Genomic DNA, 13,979 nt, shown 5'->3' on the forward strand with positions numbered 1-13,979 from the left:
GAGGACAGGGGTCACAGCAAACATACAACAAGAGCAATACACAAACCACCTACGATAAAAACACCCGGGGTGGATATCGTGGCTCCAGTACAAAGGGCAGAGGACGCGGCTACGGCAACACCAGGTCCTCCCCCAAGAACAAGCAGTGACGCCCTCTCCCTTCCTCCCGACCACATAACACCTGTCGGGGGAAGGCTACAAAGGTTCCTGTCCACGTGGAACTCCATCACCACGGACAGGTGGGTCAAAGATATTGTCAAATACGGTTACTGTCTAGAACTAACCTCCACTCCACCCACAATACCTCCAAAAAACCGTCCTATGTCCTCAGAGCACTTAACGCTCTTACAGCAGGAGGTGCAAAGTATGCTTCTAAAAGGCGCAATAGAGGTCGTACCCGTCCACGAGCAAGGTACGGGGGTGTACTCCCTGTACTTCTTAATACCGAAGAAGGACGGGTCACTCAGACCTATATTAGACCTGAGACCCCTAAACAGATACATTCTTTCCGAGCATTTTCACATGCTCACTCTCCAGCAAGTCCTCCCGCTGCTCAAGCAGGGAGACTTTCTAGCCACACTGGACCTCAAGGATGCGTATTTCCACATACCCATTCACCCATCACACAAAAAATACCTCAGGTTCACTGTTCAAGGACAGCATTACCAATTCAGAGTCCTTCCCTTCGGCGTGACAACGGCACCAAGGGTGTTTACAAAGTGCCTAGCTACTGTAGCGGCACATCTACGGAGGCAGCACATACACGTCTACCCTTACCTGGACGACTGGCTCGTTCAAGCGAAGTCAGCCCAGCAATGTGCCAGCCACATGTCCCGCACCATTCACCTCCTTCACAGTCTAGGGTTCTCACTGAATTACCCAAAATCCCATCTCCAGCCCGCACACGTACAACAGTACCTTGGTGCAACTATAGACACTCTGGCAGCCACAGCTCAGCCAAATTTAGTGAGAATCAACAGCATGCAAGTGCTGATTTCCAAGTTCAAACCACAACACTCCCTGCCCGCGCGAGTGTTCATGCAGTTGATAGGCATGATGGCCTCCTGCATCTTCATAGTCCCACACGCGAGACTACATATGCGCCCGCTTCAGGAGTGCTTAGCACGTCAGTGGAATCAGGCTCAAGGACAGTTGAAAGACCTAGTGTTGGTGAGCGGTCGGGCATACAACTCTCTGCATTGGTGGAATCCACAAAACCTTTGCAAGGGCCGACCGTTCCAAGAGCCTGTCCCACAGATAATACTGACGGCGGACGCGTCTCTCCAGGGATGGGGAGCTCATGTACTCCATTACACAGTGCAGGGACTATGGACACAACAACAAAAGAAGATGCACATCAACCTCCTAGAGCTGATGGCAATCTTCCTCGCTATGAAAGCATTCAAAGTACACTTGTGCAACAAAGTCGTGTTGATCCGGACGGACAACATGACTGCCATGTACTACATACAGAAGCAGGGAGGAACACACTCTCCACAGTTGTCTCATCTGGCTCAGAGCATGTGGAAGTGGGCCATTCAGAGGAACATGTTCCTCATGGCAGAACACCTCCCCGGCAAAGACAACCAGATGGCGGATCTGCTCAGCAGACACAGCCACCAGATGCACGAGTGGGAGTTACACCCATCAGTACTCCAACCGTACTTCCAGCAGTGGGGTCATCCAGAGATAGACCTATTCGCCACAAGCGAAAACGCTAAATGCCAAAGCTTTGCCGCCAGGTTCCCACATCCGCAGTCGCAGGGCAATGCGATATGGATGAACTGGTCCGGCAGATTTGCGTACGCTTTTCCCCCAGCACCACTTATACCGCTGGTGGCACGCAAACTGCGTCAACACTCACTGACGCTCGTCCTGGTTGCTCCAACGTGGGCACGCCAACCGTGGTACACCACCTTTCTCGAACTTTCCGTGGTGCCGCATCAAAGGCTACGGATCAAACCCGAGCATTTGACGCAGAACCATGGAGAGATTCAGCACCCAGATCCGCAACAGCTGAACCTGGCAATCTGGCTCCTGAAGTCCTAGAGTTTGGCTACCTCAACCTGCCACCTGACTGTATGGACATCATTAAGGAGGCCAGGCGACCCACTACCAGAGCTTGCTATGCAGCCAAATGGAAGAGGTTCGTCATTTATTGCAATAATAATGACATTAACCCGCTAGACGCATCCATCCAAAACATTATTTGTTACCTATTACACCTATACCGATGCAATCTGGCGTACACCTCTATACGTGTCCATTTGACCGCAATATCAGCCTATCTGCAGACCAGGCAGCACCTCTCTCTATTCAGAGTGCCTGCCATCAAAGCATTCTTGGAAGGACTCAAACGAGTCATTCCTCCAAGCCACCCACCGGCTCCGATGTGGAACCTTAATTTGGTCCTCACACGCCTCATGGGTCCACCCTTTGAACCTCTACACTCATGCGAGATTCAATTCCTTACCTGGAAAGTAGCTTTCCTAGTAGCGATCACTTCTTTGAGGAGAGTTAGTGAACTCCAGGCACTAACCGTTCAAGAGCCATTTATACAGGTCCACGCCAACAGGGTCGTACTACGTACCAACCCCAAATTCATGCCAAAGGTGGTATCGCAGTTCCACATGAATCAAACCATTGAACTGCCCGTTTTCTTCCAAAACCCACAAACCGTCGCAGAAAGGGCACTCCACACACTAGATGTCAAAAGAGCCCTCATGTATTATATCGACAGGACCAAACCCTTTAGGAAAACACAACAACTTTTCGTTGCCTTTGCCCCACACCACAAAGGTAACGCTATCTCCAAAGCAGGAATAGCCAGGTGGATCGTTAAATGTATCCAAATTTGCTATCAAAAGGCTAAACGTACTTTAACGATTCCCCCACGAGCCCACTCAACACGTAAGTTAGGGGCCTCAATGGCTTTCCTAGGAAACATTCCTTTGCATGACATATGTAGAGCAGCCACCTGGTCCACTACACATACATTTACCAAACACTATTGTGTAGATGTGCAATCAAAACAGCAGGCAGCTGTAGGACAGGCTGTTCTCAAAACTCTTTTTCAGACCGCTGCAGCTGGCACTGGTAGCCGCCGCTAATAAGAGGGCACTGCTATATATTCTATGCACAGATATGAATTCAGCAGCCCACATGCCTCGAACTGAATATGCTACTTACCAGTATGCATCTGTTCTTGGCATGTAGGGCTGCTGACATTCATATCGCCCTCCCTCCTCCCCGGCGCCTGTAGCAGCTGCAGCTCTCAGAATTACTGTAAGCATGGTCATCACTTTCTATATCTACTCCATCACTGCCACAATGGCGAAAAACAATCTGAGGATGGAGAGGATGCCCATGCGCACTGTAGTCCAGGGGAGGAGTCCCCTATCCCAGGATACTTCGAAGACTCTTCCAGGACAACAACGTGCAAACATCCGGACCCAACACTAGGCGGCGATCTATGCACAGATATGAATGTCAGCAGCCCTACATGCCAAGAACAGATGCATACTGGTAAGTAGCATATTCAAAACTCAACAGTCCAGACAGCAGCCTGCCACACTCATTGTCATGTTTTCCACCAACTTGAAACACAAAAGTGACCAGAGTTGAACTGCAGAGGAAGATGGCCGCTTCCCAAAGTGGTTCCTGTCGCCCACTGCACTAAACCCTTGATATCTGGTAAAAATATCTGTTAGCGTTGTCGAGTGTTCCTGGGACGCTGGGGATACTGACTGTGCCTTTCAGAGCAGTCCTCTGACACTGATTCTGCGACCGGCAGTAGGGCTTGTATGGCGTGGTGAGGCCCGCATGGAGTAACCCTGGGTCACAGGATGCTAAGACGTGAGGAAACAGTAGAGAGATCATATAGCTAAGTGTAACCGGGCAGTGTGCACAGCAGATGGGGGCAAAGGAGGAGACTTCTTACTGGCACAAGGCATTGAGAGCAGTGCCTGGGGAAAGTGCCTGGTGAGTTGGGAGCCTAAGGCCTGAATCAGGCAGCTGCTGTGTGGTGACTGCGGCTGCGACCGGCTCCTTGCACTGCATCACCGGGTGCACGAGCGCCCTTAAAGGCCCCCAATAGATTACGAGGTGGACGCAACATGGAGCACGCTGCCCCTCACCTCAGGTGACTGTGGCATTGAATAGGTCTCTCGTGCAGGGCCACAGCAGGTGCCGCCAGGCCTTGCTGCATGACCCGGTGGCTGCTGTGATTCTTCCCTGCACACCACAGTGGACACGCTGGCTGATCGCGAGTGACTCAGTGGTCCCCCAACGGTAGCTCCTTCCATAAAGCATAGAGGAAGAGGACAGGTGAGGATCACTAGTGAGGGGCAGTACTGGTCTGGGCCCCCTAATCTATATATTGACACTTTCTGCTTGGGATCAGGTTGCCAGGTGGGGTGTCCTGGCTGTGGTGCTCCGGCATTGAGGTGTTGATGCTTCACCCCTGGTCTCTGCTGAGTGACCCGTTGGTACTGCTGCCATGCACTAGAGGTGGTCGCCCTAAGTTTGTTGGAGCACTACTGGCAGTGATGGTCCTTGAGTAGTCCATAAGAAGAGATGATACCTGAGGATGCTGGTGATGCATTGCAGCAGGAGAAGCTACCGAGGGGTTCATGGGGTGGCAAAAGGAAACCCGACGTGCCCCATGGAATCATCCCATCTCTGCAGGTTGGAGGCAACTTCTGAGGTGGCTTCCACACCTCTGCCCCACTGCCTGGGTCTCCAGCATATCAAGGCCAGACAAGTGGCTATCCAGGCTGAAAAGACCGTAACAACCGGCAGCAGTGAGGCCCGCACCGCTCATCACACCAGGATGGACAAGTTTGCACAGCCAAAATCTTCCACAACTGCCTTTATGACGGAGGGTTAGCAACTTCCTTCCAAGACTGCCACTCAGACCAAGGAGACCCCTGCCCTTGAGGATGTAATGCAGCGATACAGGGCATTTGGACCGCTCTACAGGGCAAAATAGACTCTGTCTCCACCGAAGTCACATTTATGCACGCGGACCTACACTCCATGGGTTCACATACTCGCCGATGGCGCTCTGAATAAGAGGTGAACCTTTAATTAGGGGTTTGAAATGGTCTGCAGGTAAAGAGGACAGCATTTCCCTCTATGCAGATGGCATTCTGCTATATGTCGCACACTCTAATTCTACTCTGGACAGAATATTACACATCTTTATGTTGTAGATATTCTGGATAGACAATCAACTGTAACAAATTGCTTATATATGTCCTGCATGGGGCTACGCTGCGATCCCTAGAGAGGGCACAGCATGGTTGGTGTTAGAATTGGGGGTCTCTAGTTGGCAAAGGTATGCCCCTTGCCCAAGTAGGGGCCCTTGCGGCTAGTCAAGCATGAGGGAGTCACCCACTCTAGATCAACCCTTCTCACCCCCTTTGTTAGCTTGGCACAAGCGACAGGTTTATCCCAAAGGCAATGTGAAAAGTATTTTTCGCCCAATGCACAGTAACACAGTGAAAACACCACAGAAGTGACACCACACCAGTTTAGAAGAATAAGTAATATTTTATCTAAATTACGACAAGACCAAAAATTTAAAAAAAATCCAACATACGTATTATCACAATATCACTCTTTTAAAAAAGAAATGTCAGTGCAAAGAGGGGACCCATTCATGAAGGAGAGAGCACAGGAATATTCACTCCAATCGCTGTTATATGGTCACAGGGCTGTTTCACGGCGGCCCTACAGTTCTTGTGGCAGCCCCTCCTGGCTGCGCCACAAGAGCTCCTCTTATTCACTAGAGCAGGGCCCTGGATAGGGTTACAGGAGCAGATGCATGTCTCCAGCCTCCACTCTGCTCGAGCACCAGGCAATGACTGGGCCTCTGACGGCCCTCGGTCGCAGCAGTGCTCCGTCCGGGTGCACGGCTGTTGTCCCTCACAGCAGCAGTCAATGACGCCATATGTCCTCTTCAGCTCTGGAGCAGCCAAGGTGGGGCTGGGCTCCCTCTGTAGCCTGCATGGTGCATGCTGTGGCAACAACGGGATGCCCTCCGGTTCTTCCGGACTTTGGGCACCCTCATGAGCCTTGCATGGCGGTTGCTCCATGTGTTGCACAACACATGCCGGTACAGTGGCTCCACACACCCTTCCTCAATGGGGCTGCAGGGGGGGGGGGGGGGGGGGGGGGGTTGGGGGGAGAGCATTTGTGGTAAATCTTCAAGTTGAGCACGGGGAAGACTTAGTTGTTCCTGAGTCTTCCACAACAGGAGGCAACCACACACAAGTCCTTGGAGATCTTCTCAAGCAGGATACCACAGCAAGGTAAAAAGATTCGGGCTTTGCCCACAGACTGAAAATACAACTGCAGGTCAACCCACCCCTCACACAGAATGGGTAGTGCTCCTCACACAGCTCTTCAGCTTTTGTTCTTGGCAAGGTTTTCCTGTTTCCAGAAGTGATCTAAAGTTCTGGGGTTTTCGCTCTAATATTTATGCCCCCATTTTGGCTTTGTTATCTTCGTTTCAGAGTCTTTGAGCTCAGTAAAACTAGTTCTGTCCTGCCTGGTCCAGCTTCACTACAGGAGGTGAAGACAGCATTGTGCAGAGCACACACAGCCTGTCCAGGTGCTAGAGAAAACTCTGCCCACCACTCAATGTAATTTGGCTATGAGTCACCTAGGAAAAGCAGGACACACCTCACACCCCTTGTGCCTGTCTAGAGTGAATGCACATCCCCAGTTCCTGTCCTCCAAAACCAGATGGTGAATACACAAACAGGCAGAGGCACACAGGATGGTTGAACAAGAAAATTCCCACTTTCTAAAAGTTGTATTTTCAAACAACTAATTTCAAAACCACCTTTACTAAAAGGGGATTTATTCAAATCGGAGTTCAGAGAGCCTAAACTCAATTCCTTCATCTTGTCCCATTGGAAAGTTATACTTGTAAGATGTCACAAGGTAGCCCCCATTTTAACCTATGAGACAGCTAGCCTTTCAGTAGTGAGAAATGAAATGCACAGTATTTCACTTTGAGGAAATGTAAAGCACACCAGCACATGTCCTACCTTTCACATACACTGCAACCTGCCCATGGGGGTACCTTGGGCCTACCTGAGGTTTGCCTTGCATGTAAGAAAATGAAAGGTTAGGGCCTGGCATATGGGTGCATTTGCCAGGTCGACATGGCAGTTTAAAAACTGTGCATGCAGACACTGCAGTGGCAGGTCTGAGGCACATTTACGGGGCTACTCATGTAGATGGCACAACCGGTGCTGCAAGCCCGCTAATAGCATTTGTTTTACATGCCCTGGCACACTTAGTGCACTTTACTAGGGACTTACCAGTAAATCAAATATGCCAATCATGGATAACCAATCAAAATCACAGTTTAACCAGTGAGCACTTGCACTTTGACACTGATAAGCAGTGGCAAAGTGCCCAAAGCATCTAAGCCCACAAAAACGAAATCCAGCATACCGTCCAAAAATACAGGAGGAAGAGGCAAAGGAAAACCACGCCAAGGATGCCAAGTCAACCAGGTGGTCACGAAGGGATTCCGCTATCTGTGAATCTATATCACCAGAGACCCCGATGCCTTTTGAAAGGTTAATCTTGAGCCCCCACCTGTGTCTGCGAAGTGATGTCCAGCACTGGAGAACTCTGCCCCTATTGTTGTTAGGAAAAGCGTCTCTCTTTAAAATGATGTCCCTGCCCCACTTTATTTACAAACTCCAAAATACACCAAACCCAGACTGGCCATCATACTTTCAAGCAGTGGACACTGTAACGCTCACACTCCTCTGGAATGGGGGCTCCCCTGGAATATCGTTTGCGAAACTGACATGGGCTTGTAAAACAGTGTGATAGCACACCTAACACCTCAGAAATATTATTAGGTGGACCAACTCGTTACCGTCATTCATTAGTTTCATCTTGCGGAAGAAGAGACAGCTTACAAAATGGATAGGCGGAATGTGCAGCCCGGGGGCTATTTTGGAACCATCTATGAGGGTGAGACTTACCAACTCCTTCCCAACTCCGACTTCCCTTACACTTCAAGTATAGCACACTGCACTGATAGTGCTGGGTTGGTGGGGTAGGATCACCCGCGCTGCAAAGCTTTGGGATACAACGAAATGGGACACCCTGGCCAAACAAAATGGTTTTGACAAATGGGACTTAATTGGCCTTTCAAGAGTGGGGGACTTTTGGGCGCATGGGGAGACATTATCCTTTGCAGACCTTCAAAGGGATTAACAGTTAGCACTCATAGAGGCATATCTCTACCTGCAGATCAGCTACGTCCTACACAAAGCATTACCAAAGGGAGAGGATCTCCCTGAATACTCACCACTAGAAGATAGGCTGTTTGATGATTACATGGGGAGAAAAGTGATTTCACTAATTTACGGCAAACTGTTAAACTCCTCAACTCCGAGAAAGCTTGGAGTGTGACCTAGGGAGTCTGGAAGACGATAAATGGCCGGAGGCAATTGCATCCCGAGGGAGATGGTTATACGCTCACGATTCCGACCAGTGCAACTTAAACTTTTACACAGGTCTTACTATGCCTGCATAACAAGGGTTAAAATGAGCAGGGCTGCGTCTGCGCTGTGCCCCAGGGAATGAGGCCGGAAGGGGGCATTCTTCAATATGATATGGGACTGTTCGGCACTCCAGAATTAGTGGGGCGCGGGGACGGCCTAGCTCATGAGTGTTTACGGGGGTGACCTGTCACCATCAGCAAAGAGGTGCCTCTTAAATATTTGGAATATAACCGACCTGAATAGTAGAGAACGCCTCTGAGTGACGCTGGGTTTTATTGTGGCCAAATGTAACATAGCCCGGATGTGGAGGGCTACATCAACTCCGACCCTGAAGGAGTTGAAAAAAAGACTTCAATTGGTGTATGCAGACGGAAAAGGTGGTTCATAAACACAGAGGTTGCCACATAAATGGAACACAAATCGGGGGGAAATGAAATGAATTTAGGGGGGTGGTGTGTGCTCCTATTGAACGAGTTATTCCTATTGTGCTGTATTAAAAGTGCCTGGATCTCATGGCTGAGGTGTTCGATGTTGTTAGGGAGGCCAGGAAACTGAGTCTCTGAAGACCTGGGGCACTTGGTCATCGTTGTACTGTCGCTCAATGCCTAGTCATAGGATACTTACTTTCATCGCAATGTTGTTTTCTCTACTTCAAAGGATTTAAAAAAAATAAAGTGACCAGTCTTTCCTGCCACAGAGTACTTTCAGTTGGTGGTAAATACTATCAGGCTTTTCATAACAGCATATACTGTTTGTCTTTCAGGCTATCTCTGCAGCTTTTCCTGCCTGCCCTTGCCATGGATGATGAAGGTCCCTTTAGTGTTGAACTTAATTTTTCTTGGTGCTATAAAGGGGAGGAAGCTTTGGCCCTTTCCTTTTATTTTGTCTGACAAGAGATCATGAATACTTTCAGAGACAAACCAAAGTCTTTGGAAGTCTTTATCCTTGATTGTTCAGTGCTCTTTAGACCTTGAACTTTAGAAATGCCATTATAGACCACGGCACGCGTACAATTACCACTGTGTTCAGTTCAGCTGTCTCCTGATGTATTCAGATGTTAGCTTGCCGAATCACTTATGAACTTAGATGAACATTTAAAAAAAACTCCTAGCTTCAAAGAATGAAGAGCCGTCTTTGAAGTTCTTTTTTTTTTTTTAAATAAAGGTTTGTGTGTATATGGTCAGTTCTCTGCATGGGTTTAAGAGTAGTTTCTCCAATTGCTCTGGAGCTATATTGTAACGGTATTATCACAGCTGTACTTACTAACGGTTGTATTTATATTGTAAACCATGGATCAGTTGCACTATTGCTATTAGCAAACCAGGAATGTGTACTTTGTACACCGACTGCAGTGCGACCTAAGTGCATTATCAAATGAAATTCCTTGATTGACCACACATGTAGGGATGAAGCCCAGCAAAGTACAACAGACCTCCGTATCTGCATTCCCTTTCCCAAATGAGAAATATGTTTGTTGTTCAAGCAAAATATATATGTTGTAAAGCAGCAGGTGTCTAATAGAAGCACAGGTGCTAGTCCTCTGGACCACTGCCTGCCCCACCTGAGGAGGTTAACACGATTTCCAAAAGGAAAGCTACCTTAATGAAACAACTTCAGCTTTGCAAATCAGGATCACTTCAACTCTGGGGTGGGTAACTGATCAGCGCAGCGGCAATTGCAGCCACAAACATTGGTACATCCCTTACATCTTTCAAAAAGGAGGAGGAGGAGACGCCTTTTGTATTTGTTAACAGAATATTAGCCAGTAGACTTGATTTCGTTTCGTCGACCCCATCCATGTATCTGTGACGGGTGCAAAGCTCTCACCTGCATTGTGGTAATGATGTGAAGTTGATTCTCAAAATATATTTTTTTAACTGTTATAACTGAAAGTTAAGATTTGTTTTACAGTTTGCACGGTAAATGATTTATAATTTATTCTGTTTTTTGTTTTTTAGGTTATGCAGTGAAGCTGATTATTGTAGGTTGTATTACAGTGCAGACAACTCCAGGGTATACCACCAGGAGGAGCCAAAGTACATTGAAGTAGACCTACAGGTATTGTACAGTTGACTGAATTTGTTCTTGCTGGTTCTGTGTTTCATTACTGTATGTTTGATTTCTAGGAGACCCCCTCTTTGATAACAGAGCGGGATGAGGTAAGTTCTACTGATTATAATTCAAAAATACTAAAGCCTGTTAACTACAGCATCTCAACATCCAGTAGGAACGCTTTGGACGCAGACAGATGGCGATTGCTTAGAAAACTAGATCACTGTGGTTAGTTGCAGGTTAATTTGGCACAATAGTTGACATTTAGAAAGTCAGTACAGACACTGTGGTGTATATCCCAGCTTTTATTTTACTCACAACAAAGGGAAGGGGGAGAAGGTGCAAACCCTACCTCAACCTCCTCAATAATTAAGTATACCTACACAAAACAGGAGGTAGGGTGGGAGAACGGCTTCACTCAACTAGCAATTGCTGAATGTTTTAAAGAAAGCACACACGTTTTTTGAAAACTTCCCTCACCCACAACGAGTTGTGGCATGCTTCATCATCGGGCTGCTACTAACGCCTCTGCGCAAGCCAACGCTAGAGGCGGAGCAATAGGGAGGGGTAGACCTACAACAATGATATAAACGAAAACAAAAGAAGGCTGGATCCTTTAGTGCAGAAAAGATAAATCTTAAAACTGACCCAGGGATATCTCTTTAATAATTTTATTCCTGGATTCCCCTGTCAGGTTAAAAAGGTATATATATGTGAAGAGACTATATACCAAATGGATGGTGGTGGAGTGAGTTAGTTAAGTGCTCACCACCCCTCCATTCTGCATAGCAGTCGACATGTTTCTGCCGGTTCAAAAAACTAAATCTCCGGCATTCCTCAGGACAAATTAGATCCACATGCCCTTTTGCCAAACCCCTGTTATTTCCCACTGTTGTGGGTTATACTCCACCTGTCAGTCTGGAGTTCCTCTTATAACTTACTCCTTCAAAAATTAGGAACTGAAAGAAAGAATACGAAAGTAACTTCCACATAGAGCGAAAAATAAAATCTTAATCACGTGTGCTCTCAGACAAACAACAGAAATTGCCAATCACCCATTTGGTGTAGCGAGAATTATAATCTATGTGGTAATCAAATCTATCATCATAGTGTAACAGGCAAACAATAGCCCTCCCAGTGGTATCTTAGAAGCACACTCTTTTTTGTGCTAAATACCCATTCAGATAAAATTCCCTGTATATATAATTTTTGTGCATCACACACAAGGAGAAACATGCCGAAACACATGTGATAAAACATCTCTCATCACCCCCACATGTATTCCAAGGGTATTCAGGTTTTACTACCCTCATATTAGAAAGAAGGTCTTAGATATATTCATATGGGATCATGCGATATCGAGATTTTCCCATTGCTTACCAGAGTTTATTAAGCAATTTGCTTAAAAAGGCACTGGAGTAGAGAGCGACCCTCTGTAGTCAAACACTGCGGGAGGGAAACACAAAGTGTATTCAATTCCTAGGATCGTAATTCATACCGGCTGACATACTCCTACACACGATATTTCACTCGTGTTTCAAAATTCCCTCAATGTCGTGTATATGCCAGACCTCATACCTTGTTTGTTATTAGGAATATGCAACGTTACCCTGTTTCACATCCCGTTGGGGCCCCGATGACTCTTATGTGTCCAGATAAACATATATATATATCTATCCCCCCCACATACACACACATATAGTACAGGGGCAGAACTTTGCTATCCATAATGAGGCCTCTATGTTATTACCGCTTACTCGAGTGCAGAGATAGTATCCTCGAGTAACTCTGGCATAGATGTAGTTAGCCCCCCTCACAATTACTGGCCAAATATCCCCTTACTTCATCAAGAGTGGTGCGCTGCCTCCTGACTCCGTCTCTCCTGGAGCCGAGTAGACTGCCTGGATATCGTGCCCTCCGTATTTACACTTCCGCTGTCGATTCACGTGATGCGTGCGAGTGACGATGCACGCAACACGTGACCTAGCGGCAGAGCACGCAATCATCGGTGGGACTATACCGCTAACCTCCCTGGTACGAACCAATGTGGCGGAACAAGTCTTTGTATGTATCGACCTCTTATCACGAAGTGAAAGAAGAAAAGGTGAAAGCCTCGCATTTGGAAGTAAGCTCATAAATCGTGGATCCTATCAAGGCACATATCACCTCAGAGATTAGACCACTATCCTTCCTAGTACGAACAAATGTAATTTCAAAATGCCTTTATGTACATAAACCTATTGTCACGGGATGTTAATATAAACAACAGCCACACCTCCAAGGATGGGCTCATTAATCAAGTTATTGATTGCAGGGACAATTTTGCCAAGGCTCCTACTCACACATTATTTGATAGAATGTTTTTAATGATGTTAGTGCTTCTATTAAGTCAAAAAGCCCATCACCTACTTTTTCAGTACATTTTCACCAACATGTTCTCTACTCAACAGGTTCACCAAATGCATTTTTTCCTGATCCTGGGTTATTTTCTCCCTAGGGCAGACCACGGTATATCGTCATTAAGTCCCGTTTCATGACTCCTAGTACGATATACCCACTTCTGCTCCCGTATGAAGAGGACTTGTGAGGGATCCCTTATCGAAGGTCTAATGGTGGGTTTATCCAATACAGTCCAAAATATGTCCTGTGTCGTATGCCCCTTCTCCGCATAATGTAGAGTGAGACGTGTGTTGGTCCTAGAGCACCTGATGTTGCTCCTATGCTCCATGATTCTCACCTTGACCTTTCTGCAGGTCATCCCAATGTAAATGAGATTACACGGGCACCTGATCATGTAAATAACGTTTGATGAGTTACAGTTGGTATGTACTCGCTGTTGCCAAGGGTATTTTAAGCCCACGTCCACCTCTTTAGTATTTCTGGTCAGGGGGCAGACATCACAAGATCCACATTGCGTATGTCCCGTGACCGGTGGTAGAAACCCGCCTTCCCGGGGAACCCCCCAGGCACTGTTTTGTGGTCGAGAATGTACTAGTTGATTCCTAAGATTTTGGCCCCTCCTAAAAGCAAAGAGGGGTTTCTCAAGTTTCAGGCCACTGGAGTTCAATATCTGCCAGTGTTTCAGATAGTTAGGGATCAACTAGTACATTCTCGACCACAAAACAGTGCCCGGGGGGTTCCCCGGGAAGGCGGGTTTCTACCACCAGTCACGGGACATACGCAATGTGGATCTTGTGATGTCTGCCCCCTGACCAGAAATACTAAAGAGGTGGACGTGGGCTTAAAATACCCTTGGCAACAGCGAGTACATACCAACTGTAACTCATCAAAAGTTATTTACATGATCAGGTGCCCGTGTAATCTCATTTACATTGGGATGACCTGCAGAAAGGTCAAGGTGAGAATCATGGAGCATAGGAGCAACAT

The 13,979-nt window shown here is 47.2% G+C and overlaps 1 protein-coding gene across 2 annotated transcripts in view; it reads left to right on the forward strand.

Moving 5' to 3' along the window:
• RIOX1 (ribosomal oxygenase 1) overlaps positions 1–13,979 on the forward strand; it is a 216,805-nt gene that overhangs the window by 158,096 nt on the left and 44,730 nt on the right. For both annotated transcript variants that reach the window (XM_085612190.1, XM_085612189.1), the window contains exon 13: positions 10,499–10,598. In XM_085612190.1, the coding sequence (XP_085468316.1) occupies positions 10,499–10,598 (100 nt within the window). The remainder of the gene's footprint in view (positions 1–10,498; positions 10,599–13,979) is intronic.

This window comes from Triturus cristatus, chromosome 6 (genome assembly GCF_964204655.1).
Source record: "Triturus cristatus chromosome 6, aTriCri1.1, whole genome shotgun sequence".
NCBI lineage: Eukaryota > Metazoa > Chordata > Amphibia > Caudata > Salamandridae > Triturus > Triturus cristatus.